Source organism: Columba livia, chromosome 2 (assembly GCF_036013475.1).
Source record: "Columba livia isolate bColLiv1 breed racing homer chromosome 2, bColLiv1.pat.W.v2, whole genome shotgun sequence".
Taxonomy (NCBI): domain Eukaryota; kingdom Metazoa; phylum Chordata; class Aves; order Columbiformes; family Columbidae; genus Columba; species Columba livia.
This window is the reverse complement of record NC_088603.1, coordinates 110,323,222-110,338,451: the sequence shown is the minus strand read 5'-3', so window position 1 is coordinate 110,338,451 and position 15,230 is coordinate 110,323,222. Positions and strand designations below refer to the sequence as shown.

The window sequence follows — 15,230 nt, the reverse complement described above, 5'->3', positions numbered from 1 at the left end:
TGACAAGAGTAGAAGTTCAGTTGCATGCCTGACAGTTTTGTTGGTGTAAAGGTATACATTAAGGCTTTTCCTCAGAAATGAAGAGGGAAAATCTTACCTGTTTAACAAGTGCATTCCATAGTACACTTTTTGAATGATACTGTAGATTCAATATTTCATATTCTGTTTTTTCTCCTCAATGCAAAAGAAATGGAGGACATTTTATACCCAGTCCTTTCTGATTCTACCTTATTTCTCTTCGCTGACAGTCTCTAAAATTCAGTTTCTTCTCTGTCTCTCTGTTTGATTTACCCATTCTTAATAACTCAGTGGATATAATGCGTAGCCATGTCTGTACATGTATGCAGCAGTGGTGGGATTGGAGATGGTGAGAGATGAATCAAATTTAACAACTGAGCATAGAATCGTCAAGAAAAACATTTTTGTCCAATGCAAAAATTCAAACAAGGGAAGAAAATGCTTTTGTAAGCCAGGGAAAGAGAAAAAAGCTTATAATAGTATATTAATATCCAAAAGTTAATAGAGAAAAAATGCTCATTGAAAAACACGCAAGGAACCAGAGCGTTATGGGAAGTAAATACGAAAAATACAATCAGTTAAAGCACAGAGTTACACACAAGAACACAGAAGTATTTGGTTGCCTTGTCAAAAAATGATGCCCATACTGAAGTTAAAATACGGCTGAAGACCAAAGGAGCAAAACATGCACTGTGAGGCTACTTTTGGGTACTTCCTAAAGAGCTCTTCAATGCTGTGTAAAAACCACTGTGCTGACTGTCAAACAGATTTACTTTTCAAAAAACAGTCTGAGGCAGGAATTGACTTTTACACCACCACAGAAAAGGAGAAAGAACCATAAAAATATTGATTGAAGACACGTATATACACATACATACAAACGTGTATGTCCCAATTTCCTTTCACTGAACTAGGAATATTCTCCCTCCCTAACAGTTCTGTGTTTCTCCGAGCCCTCTCCAGGCAGGTCAGTTTAATATAAAAACCTCAAAACTCTACCTTGGTGTCATGGCGTATTGCCGAGACGGGGGTGACTTCCTCTGCTCTTTTCTTTTTGCCCTCTTCATCATCTTTCTCTTCTTCTGCCTTTTTCTCTGGAGTCACAGTGGTTATCAAGTTGGTCTGAGAGATGCCCTTTGTTGTGGCGTACTGGCCAGTACCAACCTCTGCAGCAGACACAGAATCCTTCATGTACATTTCATGGTTTTCATTCACTGATGCTAAAAGCAAATATTTAAAGAGGGAAAGTCTGAAATAGCTTTTGCGAAGAAGCTGCGTCAAATTAAAGAGCTGGGTTAGTAAAACATTCAAGATATTGCTGAAAACACAACTATGTCATGTTTCAAAAAAACAGAAGCATGTGCATACATTTAAATAAACTGTTTACTTGAAATAAAGCTTGTAGCTTTTATATGCATAAACATATATTACGGATGTGTATACACACATTACTGTAGCTAATGTGTGCAGTACACAATCGTTAAATGTTAGCAAGCCATTTAAAGTGCTACTGTAGTAAAACACCAGAAAAAAATCAACATGTTGCCACAGTTATCAGGCAGGAAACATAAGGAAAACCAGCTATGACATCAGCCATGGGGGTGGAAGGGTTTTTTTTTAAAATCTGTCAGAATATAACAATGCAGATCAAATGCATGGTAAGTAACATGCTGCATTGCAGGAAATGACAATATTGATGTAACACAAGAATAGTATCTGAGAATAAAGAAACGGGATCTTTGTATTATCAAGCATTGAAGTCTGCCAGTTAAGTGAGCTCATTATCCTAAAAAAGTCTGGGAAGTGATGGCATTCAATTCAGTGGATGAAACCAGAATATTTTAGGATGCAATCATTTGATAATTCAGAAAACTTAAACATGTATAAATGAATTTGAAAAAAATAGTAAACTTACAGACAGAATGTAATCAAAACATTCATGTTTACCCATACCCTGCTCTTCACTGTCGTATAACTAACTTCTAAGTCAACAGGACTATTCAAATTTATAAAGTTACTTGGATCTGTAACAAATGACAGGGCCAGGATCACAGTGTAATCACAATGCAGAATGTTACAGCCACGTTTGCATTATAGTAACATTAGTGACAAAATCGTAAGCATTGATTAGAAAAACTCTTTTCCCCATTTGCACTTACACAAATTAACATCATAAAACCCTTGCAGAGTCTAGCAAATGCTGGGGAAAAGTATTTCAGAGATCTTGGCTCTTGGGAATGAGCTTAGGAGGCGGGAGAAAGCAAAGGGAGCAGAGAGAGACATCTTGTTTAGATGTTACAAACAACGCAGAAGGATAATTTCTGCTTTGAGACATGCACAGCAATCAGGTCACCAGTTGCTTGGTAACGAGCAAGAAGCACATCAGAATTAGAAGATTCCAAAATAATTAATGACAAGCAGCACCTTTATGGGGAGAAAAGAAGGCTTGTCACTAGTACTTTTAAATCAAAGCATCTCCCCCTCCCCACCATCAGCTATATTAATTGCAATTTGTTTGTGATATTCTGTGATATTAACCTTTGTTTTTTTAAAAAAAAAGAACTGCAGCAATTCTGAATTTAGTCTCAGCCCTTTTTTTTCCCCACAAAAATGAGCTACAACCTCCTTTTACTCAATAGCTGACAACAGTAACAGCTGACAAAGCAGCTGAGACTCTGAATCAGAGGCTGGTTTCACTTAAGGGAGCAGCAGAACTGCGACCTCCGTGAATCAGAGAAAGAGCAGAGGAGGAAGGACATACTATAAACCTGCGTATGTTACTCTCTCTCTCAAACCTTCAGAAGACATGTACGGAAAAAGCCTGTTAGCACTCATCCGACTAGGACGCAAGGTAATTGGAAGCAAGTGTTATTACTCAATCAAGGGAAAGAATTCATTTCCAAATTGTAACATATACTTGAATGAAAAACCTACACAGGAAAAAAAGCCAAGTCAAACCAAAACCCAAACAGTTACTCATGCAAACCATGAAAAAGCATTGAAGCCTGAGTCGCTTGGGCAAGCAGGTCCAGGTGTCCTGTCCTTCCCCAAAGCAGGGAAGTGCTTTGCAGGTGTGAGGCCAAGGAGGCAAGTTCCACAAAGAGTGGGCTCCCAAGGACCTCATCCAGGCAACACTTTGTAAGGACCACAGGAGGACATTTAGCACAATATTTCTCTGCATCCTCCCCTAGTCTTGCAGTGAATGTGCAGGTACTTGCAGCCCCCACTCAGCTGATGCTCAAGGAGAAGTTGTTTATACCTGATCTAAAGCAGCGACCACCATGATGATAACTTTTGACAAAGTCAATTGAGAGGACCTTACCCCCATCTAAGCTGCGAGACATAGTATAACGTTTACTAGAAGACCGCTCGAAGTAAGGTGCGGGACGGTCTATGAGGGCGCTTGCTCTTCTTGTCTGTGCCTGCGTCCGGCCGCTGTAGCGAAACTTGGAGCCCAGTGTGAGGAACTTCTTTGGAGGTGCTTCTGGCAGGAGGAGCCTAAAACACACCAAACAGTGCACTTGTTACACCCCCTCCAACAATAACCAGCCCATAATTACTGCAGAGGAGGGAAGACAACTGTTGGGTATCACTCTCCATCATAACCTGTGCCTCATGGGTCTGCAGCTAAATTGGAATCAAAGGATGCCTCTCATGCAGCATGACGAAACTGCTTAGCTAATAAATTTGAAGATCTGGATTCTTCGTAACAGGCAATAGAATCGTATAATAATTTTGGTTAGAAGAGACTCTCAAGATCATTGAGTCCAACCCCACACTTTCCAATCATGTCCCTATGCTAGGCAGGCCTGGGTGGGTTTTGGTCTGATAAATGCATGCAACCCTGGAGGTCGGCACTCGTTGGCATGTATTAGCTCTAGAATTACCACAATTATCCAAAGAACAGGAGAGGAGTGACCAAAGGAACCATAACTGATTTAATGAGCCATTCACACTTTCATTTACTGCCTGTGTGTACTTAGACATGCATGGCTTAAGCTTTGAGACAAGCATATGCTACTGGCAGGATCGATCAGGTAAATCACTCAGTCCCTTCCTGCTTGAAAATCAGATTTATTATTTTCTAATCACCAAAACTAAAAAGAAGATCTTCCCTTGTATCAAGGACTCTGATCTGGACTGAGATACAGACAGATCTCTTATACTTCTAATTTAACATGGTGCTGCTCTGCTGAGGACAGAGCCAGAACAGATTTCCAGTGAATGCAGGGCAGTTTTCAATCACAGTAATTTTTCAGGTTAGAGCCTTCCCACCATTTGTATTTTGGCTATGAGAATTTGCTGAAGAACTCATTCTCCTGCTATGAAGTTTATGCTATAGATAGTAATTTTCCATTAAAAATCAGAAAACACCTAAAAAAATGCACACTCAGTTTCTTTTTGGATCTTTAGATACTAAGACTGCATTTCATATGAGCATACAGACAGCTTGAACCAATAGCTTTAAGAAAGGAGAGCAATTGTTGAGTCCTCCCAGACACCTTGGGAGGTTTTTTTAAGTGATGGATGGTCTTTCACACCGTTGAAAATCTCACCCTTTTGGGTTCCCATTGCTAAGAATCTGCTCGCTGACTATCTCAGCACAAACTAGTTACAGCATTTATTCTACTACCCCAAATTTCTCTCAGGTCTTCTTAAATGTCAAAAATAAAGCTGCAAAATCCCTCAGTAATACAAAAATTACAGCTATGAATTGGGTATTCTGGGTTACCAAACACCCCACCACTGACTACTGTCTGTATTTTCATATGTAATTAATAAAAAACTCCTTTTTTTAAAAAAAAAACCCACCTCTTACCTGCATTCCCCAGTAACTTTCCATGTAAGTTGCTCTCCCTATACAAGCTTATGTGCAGCAGAGTCTTTCATCTCTTTAATTATAGCGGCTGATAATATCATGGCACAGATAGAGCAAAACGATTAATTTGGACCATATGGTGACTTTAAACATTCAGTATCTGTCTGAAATAGTACGAATAATTTGGGTGAAATATTTCACATTTTGAAGAAGCAATAACCTTCCATTGTGTGCTCAGAGATACCTCATGATCAAAAAGACAATTTGATTTGAAGGGTTTTGTCTCTGCTGACAGAACTGATCATTTCTGTTGCATTTTATATCACACCTTTAGGAAAAAAACCCCACATACCTGAAAAATGTATGGTGCTCAACACACACTTTCCATAAGCGCTTTGCAGCACGATGATTTGGCAACTTAAACCCAATGGTGCTTTCAAACTGCTCAAACTAGGTAGGAAGAAAGAAAAAGTATGTATTTGATGCTGTGCATCTATTTTCAGACGGTGTACAAAGGTTCATTGTAATTTCCTCTGTCTGTATCATCTCATTGCAAGGGCTAATGTATATGCTCAGGTATATAACCACATATATACATATTCTACAGACTACTGGGGAAGAAGCTGTGAGTGATAATCAAAGGCAACCTTTGAGGATAGTTTTTGGGGGTAAGTCGAGATAATGAGCAAGAGGTTTTTGACAGTGACAGTGATGTTTTATGCCCTATAGTAACAAAGAGATCAGTTAGGACTTGGGAGACTTCTGAGAAAAACATCATTTACGTGTTTTAACCATATTGTTTTAACTTCACCAGTTTAAACAGTGGGAAGCCTGAAAATAGCCTGGAGGGGAGCAATAATCCCCAGGGATTGTTCTGGTCTCACACAGCCTTAAATTAAGGGGATTTACAGTGAAAGAACTAGAGGCAGTAAATCACAGTGTTTTTAGCTAATTTATCTCCTGGGGAGGATGAGGAAAAGACAGGTAATTGGAAGAGTCATCTGGGGATACTAAGAGACCTTTCTAGGTTGTGCTGCAGATTTATATTCCAGATGCAAAAGCTGTGCCAACTACAACCACTGTAACATGCTGATGGCTACGTGCAGAGAGCTGAGTAGGTGACATAGCTCTGCTGTGACCAGGGGAAGGTGGGCAGAAGGGCACCTGTAAGGAAGCCTGGATCTCTACAGGGAGCCAATAGAAAGAAACATGGTAGGAAACAGCAAAACAATAAAGATGATATAAGTGACACATGGGATGATGAATCACATTACTGTCGGATGTGATTTGGAAAGAGACTGCACTGATTATTTTGCATAAGAAACTATGGCCTGGTCATGGGATGTCACATACCAAGATCAGCAGAGCTCAATAGGACTTCAGTGGTGGAGAGCTTGAGTGTGGGCATCGGGAACATCAGTGGGGTGCCCCAGCAGATTTCCCAGGTGATTTATGAAGCCAGCACTGGAGACACTGGCTCAGGACTCCCCACTGCATTAAGGGAGAAGCACCAGTCCTCATCCCAGTGATTTCTGTCATGCTGTACAGCTGCATACTCTAAAATATGTATGGGTCTTTCAATCTATCACAGTCCAATTATTGTACCAGCACTTGAAATGGAGACATCCCTTTGCCTCAGATGACCCTGAACTCCTGCGATTTTTTCCTGAGATTTATCATCTTATTTCTGGGTTAGCACATGCTCAACCCGTGAGGTAGGTATTTGCTATTCATCCGGCTGAGCCACGAGAGGGCACTCACTGTATGAGATTTCACATCACCTCCTGAGCTAGAACACGGGCTTCTGCAGGCCTGGGAGAGTTAAGACGTGTAGATACTAAAAATGTGGAATGATGGATGCTTGACTCCATTTTTATCAGTCTCCAGGTTTCTATTCAACCTCCAAATTGACTAGTCTGATACACTTAGAAAATTTGGTATGGCCCATCTACATCTCTTAGTGGATAAGAAGAATAGATACTAATTTAATATACAACATGATGGTGGATAATGAGCACTCCATGAATAAGCAATATGTTACTTAAACTCCCAAAGTATTCATAATATGGATGAGCTTTTTACATGCAGATGGCCCTATTTATTCTTTATGTTATTTCATGGATGTAAACAAAAAAACACAAAAGAAGATTTTACCTGTATTTTAAATAAAGCATTTACCTAATCTTTCCTAAGAAAATCAGCACAAATTAAAAAATATAAATGGAGAGGAATATTACATGGGTGTAAGACATGACAAATCAACAAATCAATGAGAAAAATGTTTTTTATTGAGAAGGTTCATTCACTGAAGTGTGTCAGGACGACCTTACCTCTCCTGGTCGGATTTTGATGTAGAAGTTGTTCCTCTTGTAGGAAATTTTCAGAACCTTTGGCCAGGCAAATCTATTTATTCTGAGTCTGTCTCGATATATTAAGAGACCACTTGCACAAACTCCTAGCATGATTTCTACTCCTTCAGAATCCTGGAAAAGCAAGGAATGCACTTTTTTGAATACTTATTTCCTTACATCCCACAGTACTACAGATTCTTGTATGCTGTGTTTCTATCTGAGCTGCGTCTTTTTAATGCATCAGCTGTAGTGACCTGATTTCTGAGAGCTACACTACTCATTGACTGCATTCAGGCAAGTAATAGTAAGGTTGGACAGGGTGAGAGAAACTGAGTGTTGTGAATATTTCCGTGTATTTCAGAAAGACTCCAAAAGAAGGGGGGGAAGTTTAGACATTATTAAAAGAATTATATTAATCATATAGCAAAATTTTATTAGCATCATAAAAAAAAGTGCTATTAGCATAAATACCAGATTGAACGTAAGTAGGACAGCTTACAAATTTACTTCTCCCAGCATCACTCATCTCCATGACTAAGCCTGTGTATCCTTAGATGGACTTTTCTTCTGTAGTTCGCTCGTTTTGGCTCTAGTTGGTTTGCTGGTTTCCTTAATACTGTTGTGCCCATACTCAGTATTTTCACTTTGAAATGATCAGTGAGCAGAAAGCTGGGCATTTGGACCAGAAAGATAATTTTAAAAGTGCCTGTGATAAAACCCATTTTTGACAGGGAAGCTATAGGTCAGACACATTTGCACTATAAAAAAATCTGGCCACAATTTTATCCAAATATACTGATAAATAGGTATTTTTAAAGTCAGAATTACACACTTGTCTTTCCTTTACAAGTCTTCAAAAAGTCTAAAAACAACCTTCACTGTTTGCTATTACCACTAAATTGTATAATTCTGTTTTTTTTTTTCATTTACATAAGTACTAATACTGCCAGAAAAAAGAAGGATCTACCTTAAAGCGCAGAGTTTTTAGTTAATTGTTTTAAAATAACTTGAAGTTACAACCGTCTGACAAAAGAAGCTATGCAGATGTCATCCTATGAAAATCATGAAATGAATTCATTGTTTTCTTGACAAGCCATCTTTTAGGTAGACAGTGAAATTCTGATTACATTTTAAGATGAACACAAACTCATGCATAGTCAGTCATGATGAAAAGGCTATGGTACAGCTTGAAAGGCAAAAAAAGTATTTTAAAAATCAGAGTCAGCATAGAATTAGTGCCTTAAATTAACCTCAGTGTGAGAAAACACACCAATAGAGGATGTATGTTCCAACAATGACAGTATCACTCCTTAGAAGTAGAGTTTTTTCTAAATAAAGCTCATGTGTGATATCATTGTCAGGTACTTCAGAAGTGACAAAGATCTTTTTTTTTTTTTCAGTGGACTTCAATTTCACAGTTTCTTAAGCAGAGAGTAATGTCTAACTACAGTGAATACGTTCTGAAAAAGAAAGTCTCATTGCCAGTAATCCCACTGCATGGCAAATGCCTGAATTGCATGTGTGCTCACATGTGGCACACAGCTGCCAGTGCAGGAGTCTCCTTCCTCTGAGATACTTTCCCAAAAAACTTGTTGAGAAATGCCTTCTTCCCTCATTCCCACCTTTGCAGCAGATCTAAGCCCATTCACGGCTTCTGTTACTTGTCAGCATCAGAGGCTGCTTTTCAATATGATACTACTGGTGCAAAATGAAACCAGAATTAAAGAATTTGGCTTTTTTCAGGAGCAATGTGGTTGAACAGAACAGGAACCTGTTCACTGTAATGTTCGAGGCATGAGACGCTGACCTGCACATCCCTGCAACTCTGCATACAAATGGGGGGTTTCATCAGAGCAGTGACAGCCCAGAGGACAAATCTGCCTATGTGAACACATTTTTTTATTGTAGCCTCGTGTTGGATAATTGAAAACTAGTTTCAACAGCAGCTGGTGAGTTCAGCATCTGTTGAATACCGAAGATACTGGCACAGCCTTAATGAATTGACATTTATATAGAGACATCTGCTACAGTGTGACTTCAAAAAGACATCCACAGAGATATCTGTCCCCTCGTCTGATAGCATCAGATCTCACTGGCACACCTAATTAAAACTAAACATTACTTCTCACACAGAATCTACTTTTCCCACCTTCAGCTCAGTTTCCAAGATTACTGTTGGGTTTCTTAACCCACAGACAGACCCAATGCAGTTAGCACTGCTTTTTAAGTTAAGAACATCGCTGTAGAGAGAGATCGGCTTGTTTACCAACTTCTCCTGCTCTGAGTTTTTCCATACGAAAACGAGAAAACTAAATACTAATATTTTTTAGAAAAAAAAAAAAAAAAAGTTTTATCTCAGGATATCCTGTCTTAAATTTCACAGTCTTTCTCTAATATTCTGAAAAAAAATACTTAGGCCTTAATACTATGCTATGTTATATTTTCAGTAATGAAGCCTGTAACATATTTAGAACAGGAACTCACTTCATTGTGATTTTGCAGATTAATGTTGGACAAAGGATGTTGAAAAAAAGCTACTGAGTGACATTCACCAATCCATTTCTATCTCTGCTCCCAATGTGTCTCAAGACTTTGTGCCTACCTGCAAGACCCAGGGAAGGCAGCGGCATGCCTCCTAGTAGTGCTGCCCATTGAGCCATACCCAGATTTTGCATTTTCAGTGGAGGCAATTAACAGAACACAAAAGATTGCCTTGAATTCTGTAACACACATGCACAGCTCCTATGAAATCCCTCAGGTACACAGTTGCAGGCCCCTTCAAGATCTGAGCTGCTAATTTATCTTGGGTTCTTGAAAGGATCTGCTACAGCATAAAAACAGACTCACAGTAATTTGACCTTTACAGAAAATGCAGTGCTCTCCACAGCTCAGGATTCTTTGTTCAGCACTCATTTGCTTAACGATGCTTGCTAACCTTAGAGATGTTAAAATCCATTAGCCTTACTTTGAACAGTGGAAGAAAAAAAAAGTAATTATTTCTTAAAAAAAACCCAATAAACACACAAAAAACGGACAACCAACACAAGACTGGTAGGTGGCTATCTCAAGTCACACTAAGAATGACCATGTTTTATTCATAGTTTAACTTGCCAATGAACTACCTCATCATGGGAGAATATTTCTAGCAGAATTACTGCCCTTCCAGTCAACTGCAATGACCACACTTCATAAGAGAGACAAGTTGCTGACTCCCCATTATTATCAATCTGATTAGGTTTCCAGCGCACCTAAATAATTGCTTGAAAGTTCTCTGGAGTGTTAGAAATGATCTGCTTATCTAGATAAGATACTGTAGTTGGCCTTATTAAACTGGAAAATGTAACTGAATGAAATGACAATTGATCACTCCCTGGACAGCTTCTAATATCCTTCCTCATTACTCCATCCATTCAGTATTTTCCCAAAGGATTTGGGTTAAATCAACATGAAAGGTTGGTGTGCAACATCTTTGAATCTATAGGCTAAGTCATTACAGTTACAAGATATATTTATGCTTATCCCATGAGTCACCTTTCCTCGTGTTGACACATGATTTATCCCACAAACTGCCTGTCTCAAAACAAAAAGAAAGAATTAGAGAGTCCATGCAGATTCAAGTTCTATGCCGCAGGAGAAAGACAATCGCTGAAAGAACTGTAGTCCCTACCTTGGCATGATGGAGATCTACTCCATACATAGAGAGTTTTTTGGCATTCTCCAGGAAATGCATCTCAGCCTCTGCAGGTGTCATTCCCCTGAGGAAAAGCAACCAATTTTAGCATCAATGTTACAGAAGCAGAGTCTGAAATAAAATCCAGCAGCTGGAAAATATTTTCAGCCTGTCAGAACTAAACTGTCCCCCTTAAATAGCTGGGTACCTACCAGAGCCAAAGCTCTGGTGCAGGCCCTGTTATCTTTCACACTGCAATGCTCTTCTCTACCCAATGATATGGAGAGGAGCTTTGTCCAAAAAGATGTTCTTATTAGGTATACTGCAGCAGGTTTTAATACCTCCTGATGCAGCAGGATGGTAGCTGAAAACAGGTTCCAGCCTACATTGATGCCCTCCACCTACCTGTGGCTCTTGTGCAGCTCGATCACTTTATCCTCCAGCTCTTTCGTGTGATTCGGCGCAAAGCGGAACTCGCTGACATAGTCACTGCCATACTCATCGGGATCGTAGTCACCAAGCTCTGACTGCACGGTGTAGGAGCCCAACAGGGCCAATGTGACGAACGAGCAAGGCAGCCGACCCGACACGATGTCATCTCTCAGCTGCAAGCACAGGTAGTACCTGCAACGGAGCACCGAGGCGGCTCAGAAAGTGATGCTCCTCAGCTCCATCCCAAGTAGCACAGCCCAAGGACTTCCCAGAGGCCTCAGCTCCTCTGTGAATTTGCAGACAATTCCCAAGCCCAAAGGTTTTCAGGAGTTAACAAGGATATTATTAATTAAAAAACAAAAATCAGAAAAAAAAAACAACAAACCAAACCAAAAAGACAAAACCAACCAACTAAACAAAAAACCCACAAAACCCAACAAACCCAAACAAATAAAACGCAAAACAAAACCAAACAACACCAAAATAAACAAACAAACAAAACAAACCCAAGCCCAACCTTTGCCTAAGGGTAGAAATGCCTAATTTATCTTTATAAAGCCGCATAGAGATTTCTTAATAAAATAAGTTATTACTTTGTTTAGTGACCTAGATGGAGAATTACCTTTAAACATACCTGGCTTCTATCATAGATCACTAAGATATATAGCTACCTGATGATACTTTTCTCTAAGGAGAAAAAATAATCAAAAGAGCCAAGTACTCTTCATTAAGGGGTAGCCAAACTCCAAGTAATTCAAAAAACGTAAGTTGTCTCTTTAGCAAACTGTTGAATTTTCTCAAAAAAGTACCTTTAAATAGTAAATGCTGTTAAAACCACAGTGATGAACAGTTCAAGGGATCACCAGATAGAAGAAAACAGAAAAACATGAAGTGTGTTGGCTTGGTGGTGAAGTCATGGAGTTCTCAAGGGAGATTTGAGGGCATCAAGAGGAAACAAGCGAACCTTTCTTTTGGAAGACCTCTCTTCAGGTGGGAACTCTTGGCACGCTGTCTTTCTGCACAATGCCTAGCAAAGGGGACCTCTGATCTAGGCCAAAACCTTCATGCTACCTTCTAAGCAACAAGTAGTCCACAAAGCAATGAAGGTTAAAAATATCCACAGGTTGCAAAATGTTACAACAGGCTAGGGAACAGCTTGCCAATGGCACAAAACTCATCACGGCTCCTTATGCCAAGGAGGAAACCAGGTGAAGTTTTTGTTGGTGGTGGTGTTTTTATGGGTTGTGCTTGCAATCTGCACATAAAACCAGAAAGCAAAAGTGCAAATTGCAGACCTACCTGACTTGGATAGCAGGGAGCAGCCATTCATTACCACCATATTCCCTATACCATGCACATTAACTGCTTACCTTGTCAAATGACATATGAAATTTACAAGCACGCCTATTCTCATCCCACTTCTTTCCTTCCATGCTTACGATTATACCAACAATAATAACTTGTTATTGCTGGCAAAACTGGACATCGGGCATCTTTGTAAAAATTAAAATCAATGCTCAGGAATATGTACATTGGAAAAGCCTGGGTTTAGGGTTAAATTATAGAAAAGAAAGAGTCTTCTTAGCTCAGAGGGCAGACACTGTTCAAAGTGTCTTCTCTGCCAAAGCATTAAGTATTTTCCATAAGCTCATAAGAAAAAGAAAGTCGAGGGGAATACAAAACATTTATTTTCTTGGAGAATTCAAAGGTAAGTGCTAATAAGTAGGGCTACTTAAGCCCCTTCTAGAAAGGTATTTGATGTTTTAAATACCTGGTAATATCTTCAGACAGCTGGGCAGGGTCTGGAGGGTAGAATTTCACATTAAATGCAAACTGCCAAGCACCACCTGGAAAAGAACACAAGTTCACTGAAAGTCCACTGCAAGTGTAAACAGAGATACTTATGCTGTTTGATTACCAGAAGACTCAAAAATACTCCAGCCAGGCAATTCATAAGAACAGGAAATAGTATCTTTTTCCCATACATTGTTCTGAAGATACTACTTTCTCTCTCCCAATTACAGTATTGGATCAGATTATAGAGCTTGTTTCTTATTTGGCAATATTTCCACTGAAGCGAGGTCCCTAAGGGAGCAGTGATTTATTACTAACCCTGAAAACCCCCTTAATCCGAAAACAATGTTTACTGGAATTAACCATCTGAAAACACAGCCTATACAAGCTTTAGAAAACAAAAAGCCAAAACACAGAGGTGCTGGAAACACCATGAGCCAGAGTACGAAGGGGCTCCAGACTGGGGTGATGTGCTGAGGTCTGACCACCCAAACCAGCTCAGAGCATCCTCTCCGAGTGCTGCCTCAGCACATAGCTCCTGCCTCCAACAGACATAAATTATTGTGCAGACGAAACTGCAAGGACAGACATGGAGAGCTTGACTGAAAACCAGTACATAACACTGGGGAATTCTTATTGAGTTTTTTCAGTAAGTTTAGGTGATCCATGCGATGGATACTGGCCTGTGTCACCACAGTTTGTGAAATTTTTTTGGAGCGTCAGCTTTAAATGTTGTAAAGAAAGAATATCAAAACTGAAAAAAAAACAGACAAACAAACCAAAACCCAAAGTTGAACATAGCATGTAAATATAAAAGCTATTCTTGAAAAAGGGACAGGCTATACCAGCACGTCTCAAAATGCAAATAAAAAGCAGTAACGAAACGCCAAACCACAGTGTTCTTACAAGCAACACAGTTGTTTTCCAGTAAGAAGACTTTTCACTGAAGGCTCTGTTGTGGGATATACCTCTTATTTGTACTTCTACCACATAAATTACAGTATTTCCGTAGTCAGGAAACAAAAGCCAAAAGTAATGAACCTTGTGTTTTCTGAAAGGTATTGATGTCAAAATACAAATCTAACTAGAAATAAATAGATCTTTCTTGAAAAGGCTGTATTGGCTGTATAATGAGGAAGTGCTTGTGAACACTGTGAAAAACAGGACTCTATATAAACTCAACAGGGTAGAGCTTTCCCATGATCTGTAATTCAGGGGCACCTTGGGCCTAGGTACCTCCTAAAGAACATAGCGTTTGAGGTGTATCTGGTACACTCTTCAGGAAGACAGCTTATATGCTGAACAGGTCTGCTTGCCTGGAAATACTGTATGGTCATCATAACTGGTCTTGGGGAGTATTTGTTTAGACGCAACAAGGAAATTTAATCCATGCAAAGCCCCATCCTCTTTGGTCATCCACACACCCGAGAAAACAGGCTTAATGTGCAAGAAGACCTCAATGTTTACCATGAGGACTTCAGCTCTTGCTAAGACTTTTATGGTCCTTGATTTTAGAAACTTTTCCACTCTCTTGGGCCATAAAAGCCAGTGGAAGGAAAATCTGGCTGGCAATGAGGATGGGACAACGTCTCACCAGGGAGTGGACTGGCCGCGGGGTGGGGGCAGAGCCTGTGGGTGAGTGACACCTGGCCCCATCACAGAGGGCAGGGGCCATGGCCCAAAAATGTGTTCCTCTGGTACACACAAAACAAGTCGAACCTATGATATAGCCTGTCATGTATCACGGACAGCTAAGACACCAGAGTAAGAGACCTTCACCCCGACTTACAGGGGCTTAAATAAAACCTAATGCTATGCAAGTTAGTGGGTTAAAACTAATGGTGTTAGAACCAGGGGCCACACACACAGCAACAGCCTCAGTTCTCAACCACTGGGATGAAATCTCTGTGGTCTGCAGTGGAATCACAGATATCTGAGTGTTCTACAACTCTGCCAGTACTTAGCAGGATTATAAATATGTGTTTTGGAAAGTATAATGGGTAACAGCCCTCCTTTTCCACTGTTATTCTGTTCTAAACTTCTGCGATGAATTGTACAGAGCAAGCAAATTATAGCTGTCATCTTCTGCAAATACAACTGTCCCCTGTGTCAAGACCAGGACGAGACTCTTCTGCCCTGCTTGATC

At 39.8% G+C, this 15,230-nt stretch overlaps 1 protein-coding gene across 50 annotated transcripts in view; it reads right to left on the bottom strand.

Annotated features, from left to right (window-relative positions):
• Window positions 1–15,230, bottom strand: part of EPB41L3 (erythrocyte membrane protein band 4.1 like 3) — a 148,553-nt gene that overhangs the window by 24,791 nt on the left and 108,532 nt on the right. For 33 of the 50 annotated variants that reach the window (XM_065053201.1, XM_065053188.1, XM_065053196.1 and 30 more), the window contains exons 6-12: window positions 13,062–13,137; window positions 11,264–11,482; window positions 10,856–10,943; window positions 7,168–7,320; window positions 5,190–5,287; window positions 3,341–3,516; window positions 1,018–1,238 (exon numbers count right to left, since the gene is read on the bottom strand). In XM_065053201.1, the coding sequence (XP_064909273.1) occupies window positions 1,018–1,238; window positions 3,341–3,516; window positions 5,190–5,287; window positions 7,168–7,320; window positions 10,856–10,943; window positions 11,264–11,482; window positions 13,062–13,137 (1,031 nt within the window). The remainder of the gene's footprint in view (window positions 1–1,017; window positions 1,239–3,340; window positions 3,517–5,189; window positions 5,288–7,167; window positions 7,321–10,855; window positions 10,944–11,263; window positions 11,483–13,061; window positions 13,138–15,230) is intronic. The other 17 variants (XM_065053204.1, XM_065053192.1, XM_065053202.1 and 14 more) reach the window with 1 other exon arrangement.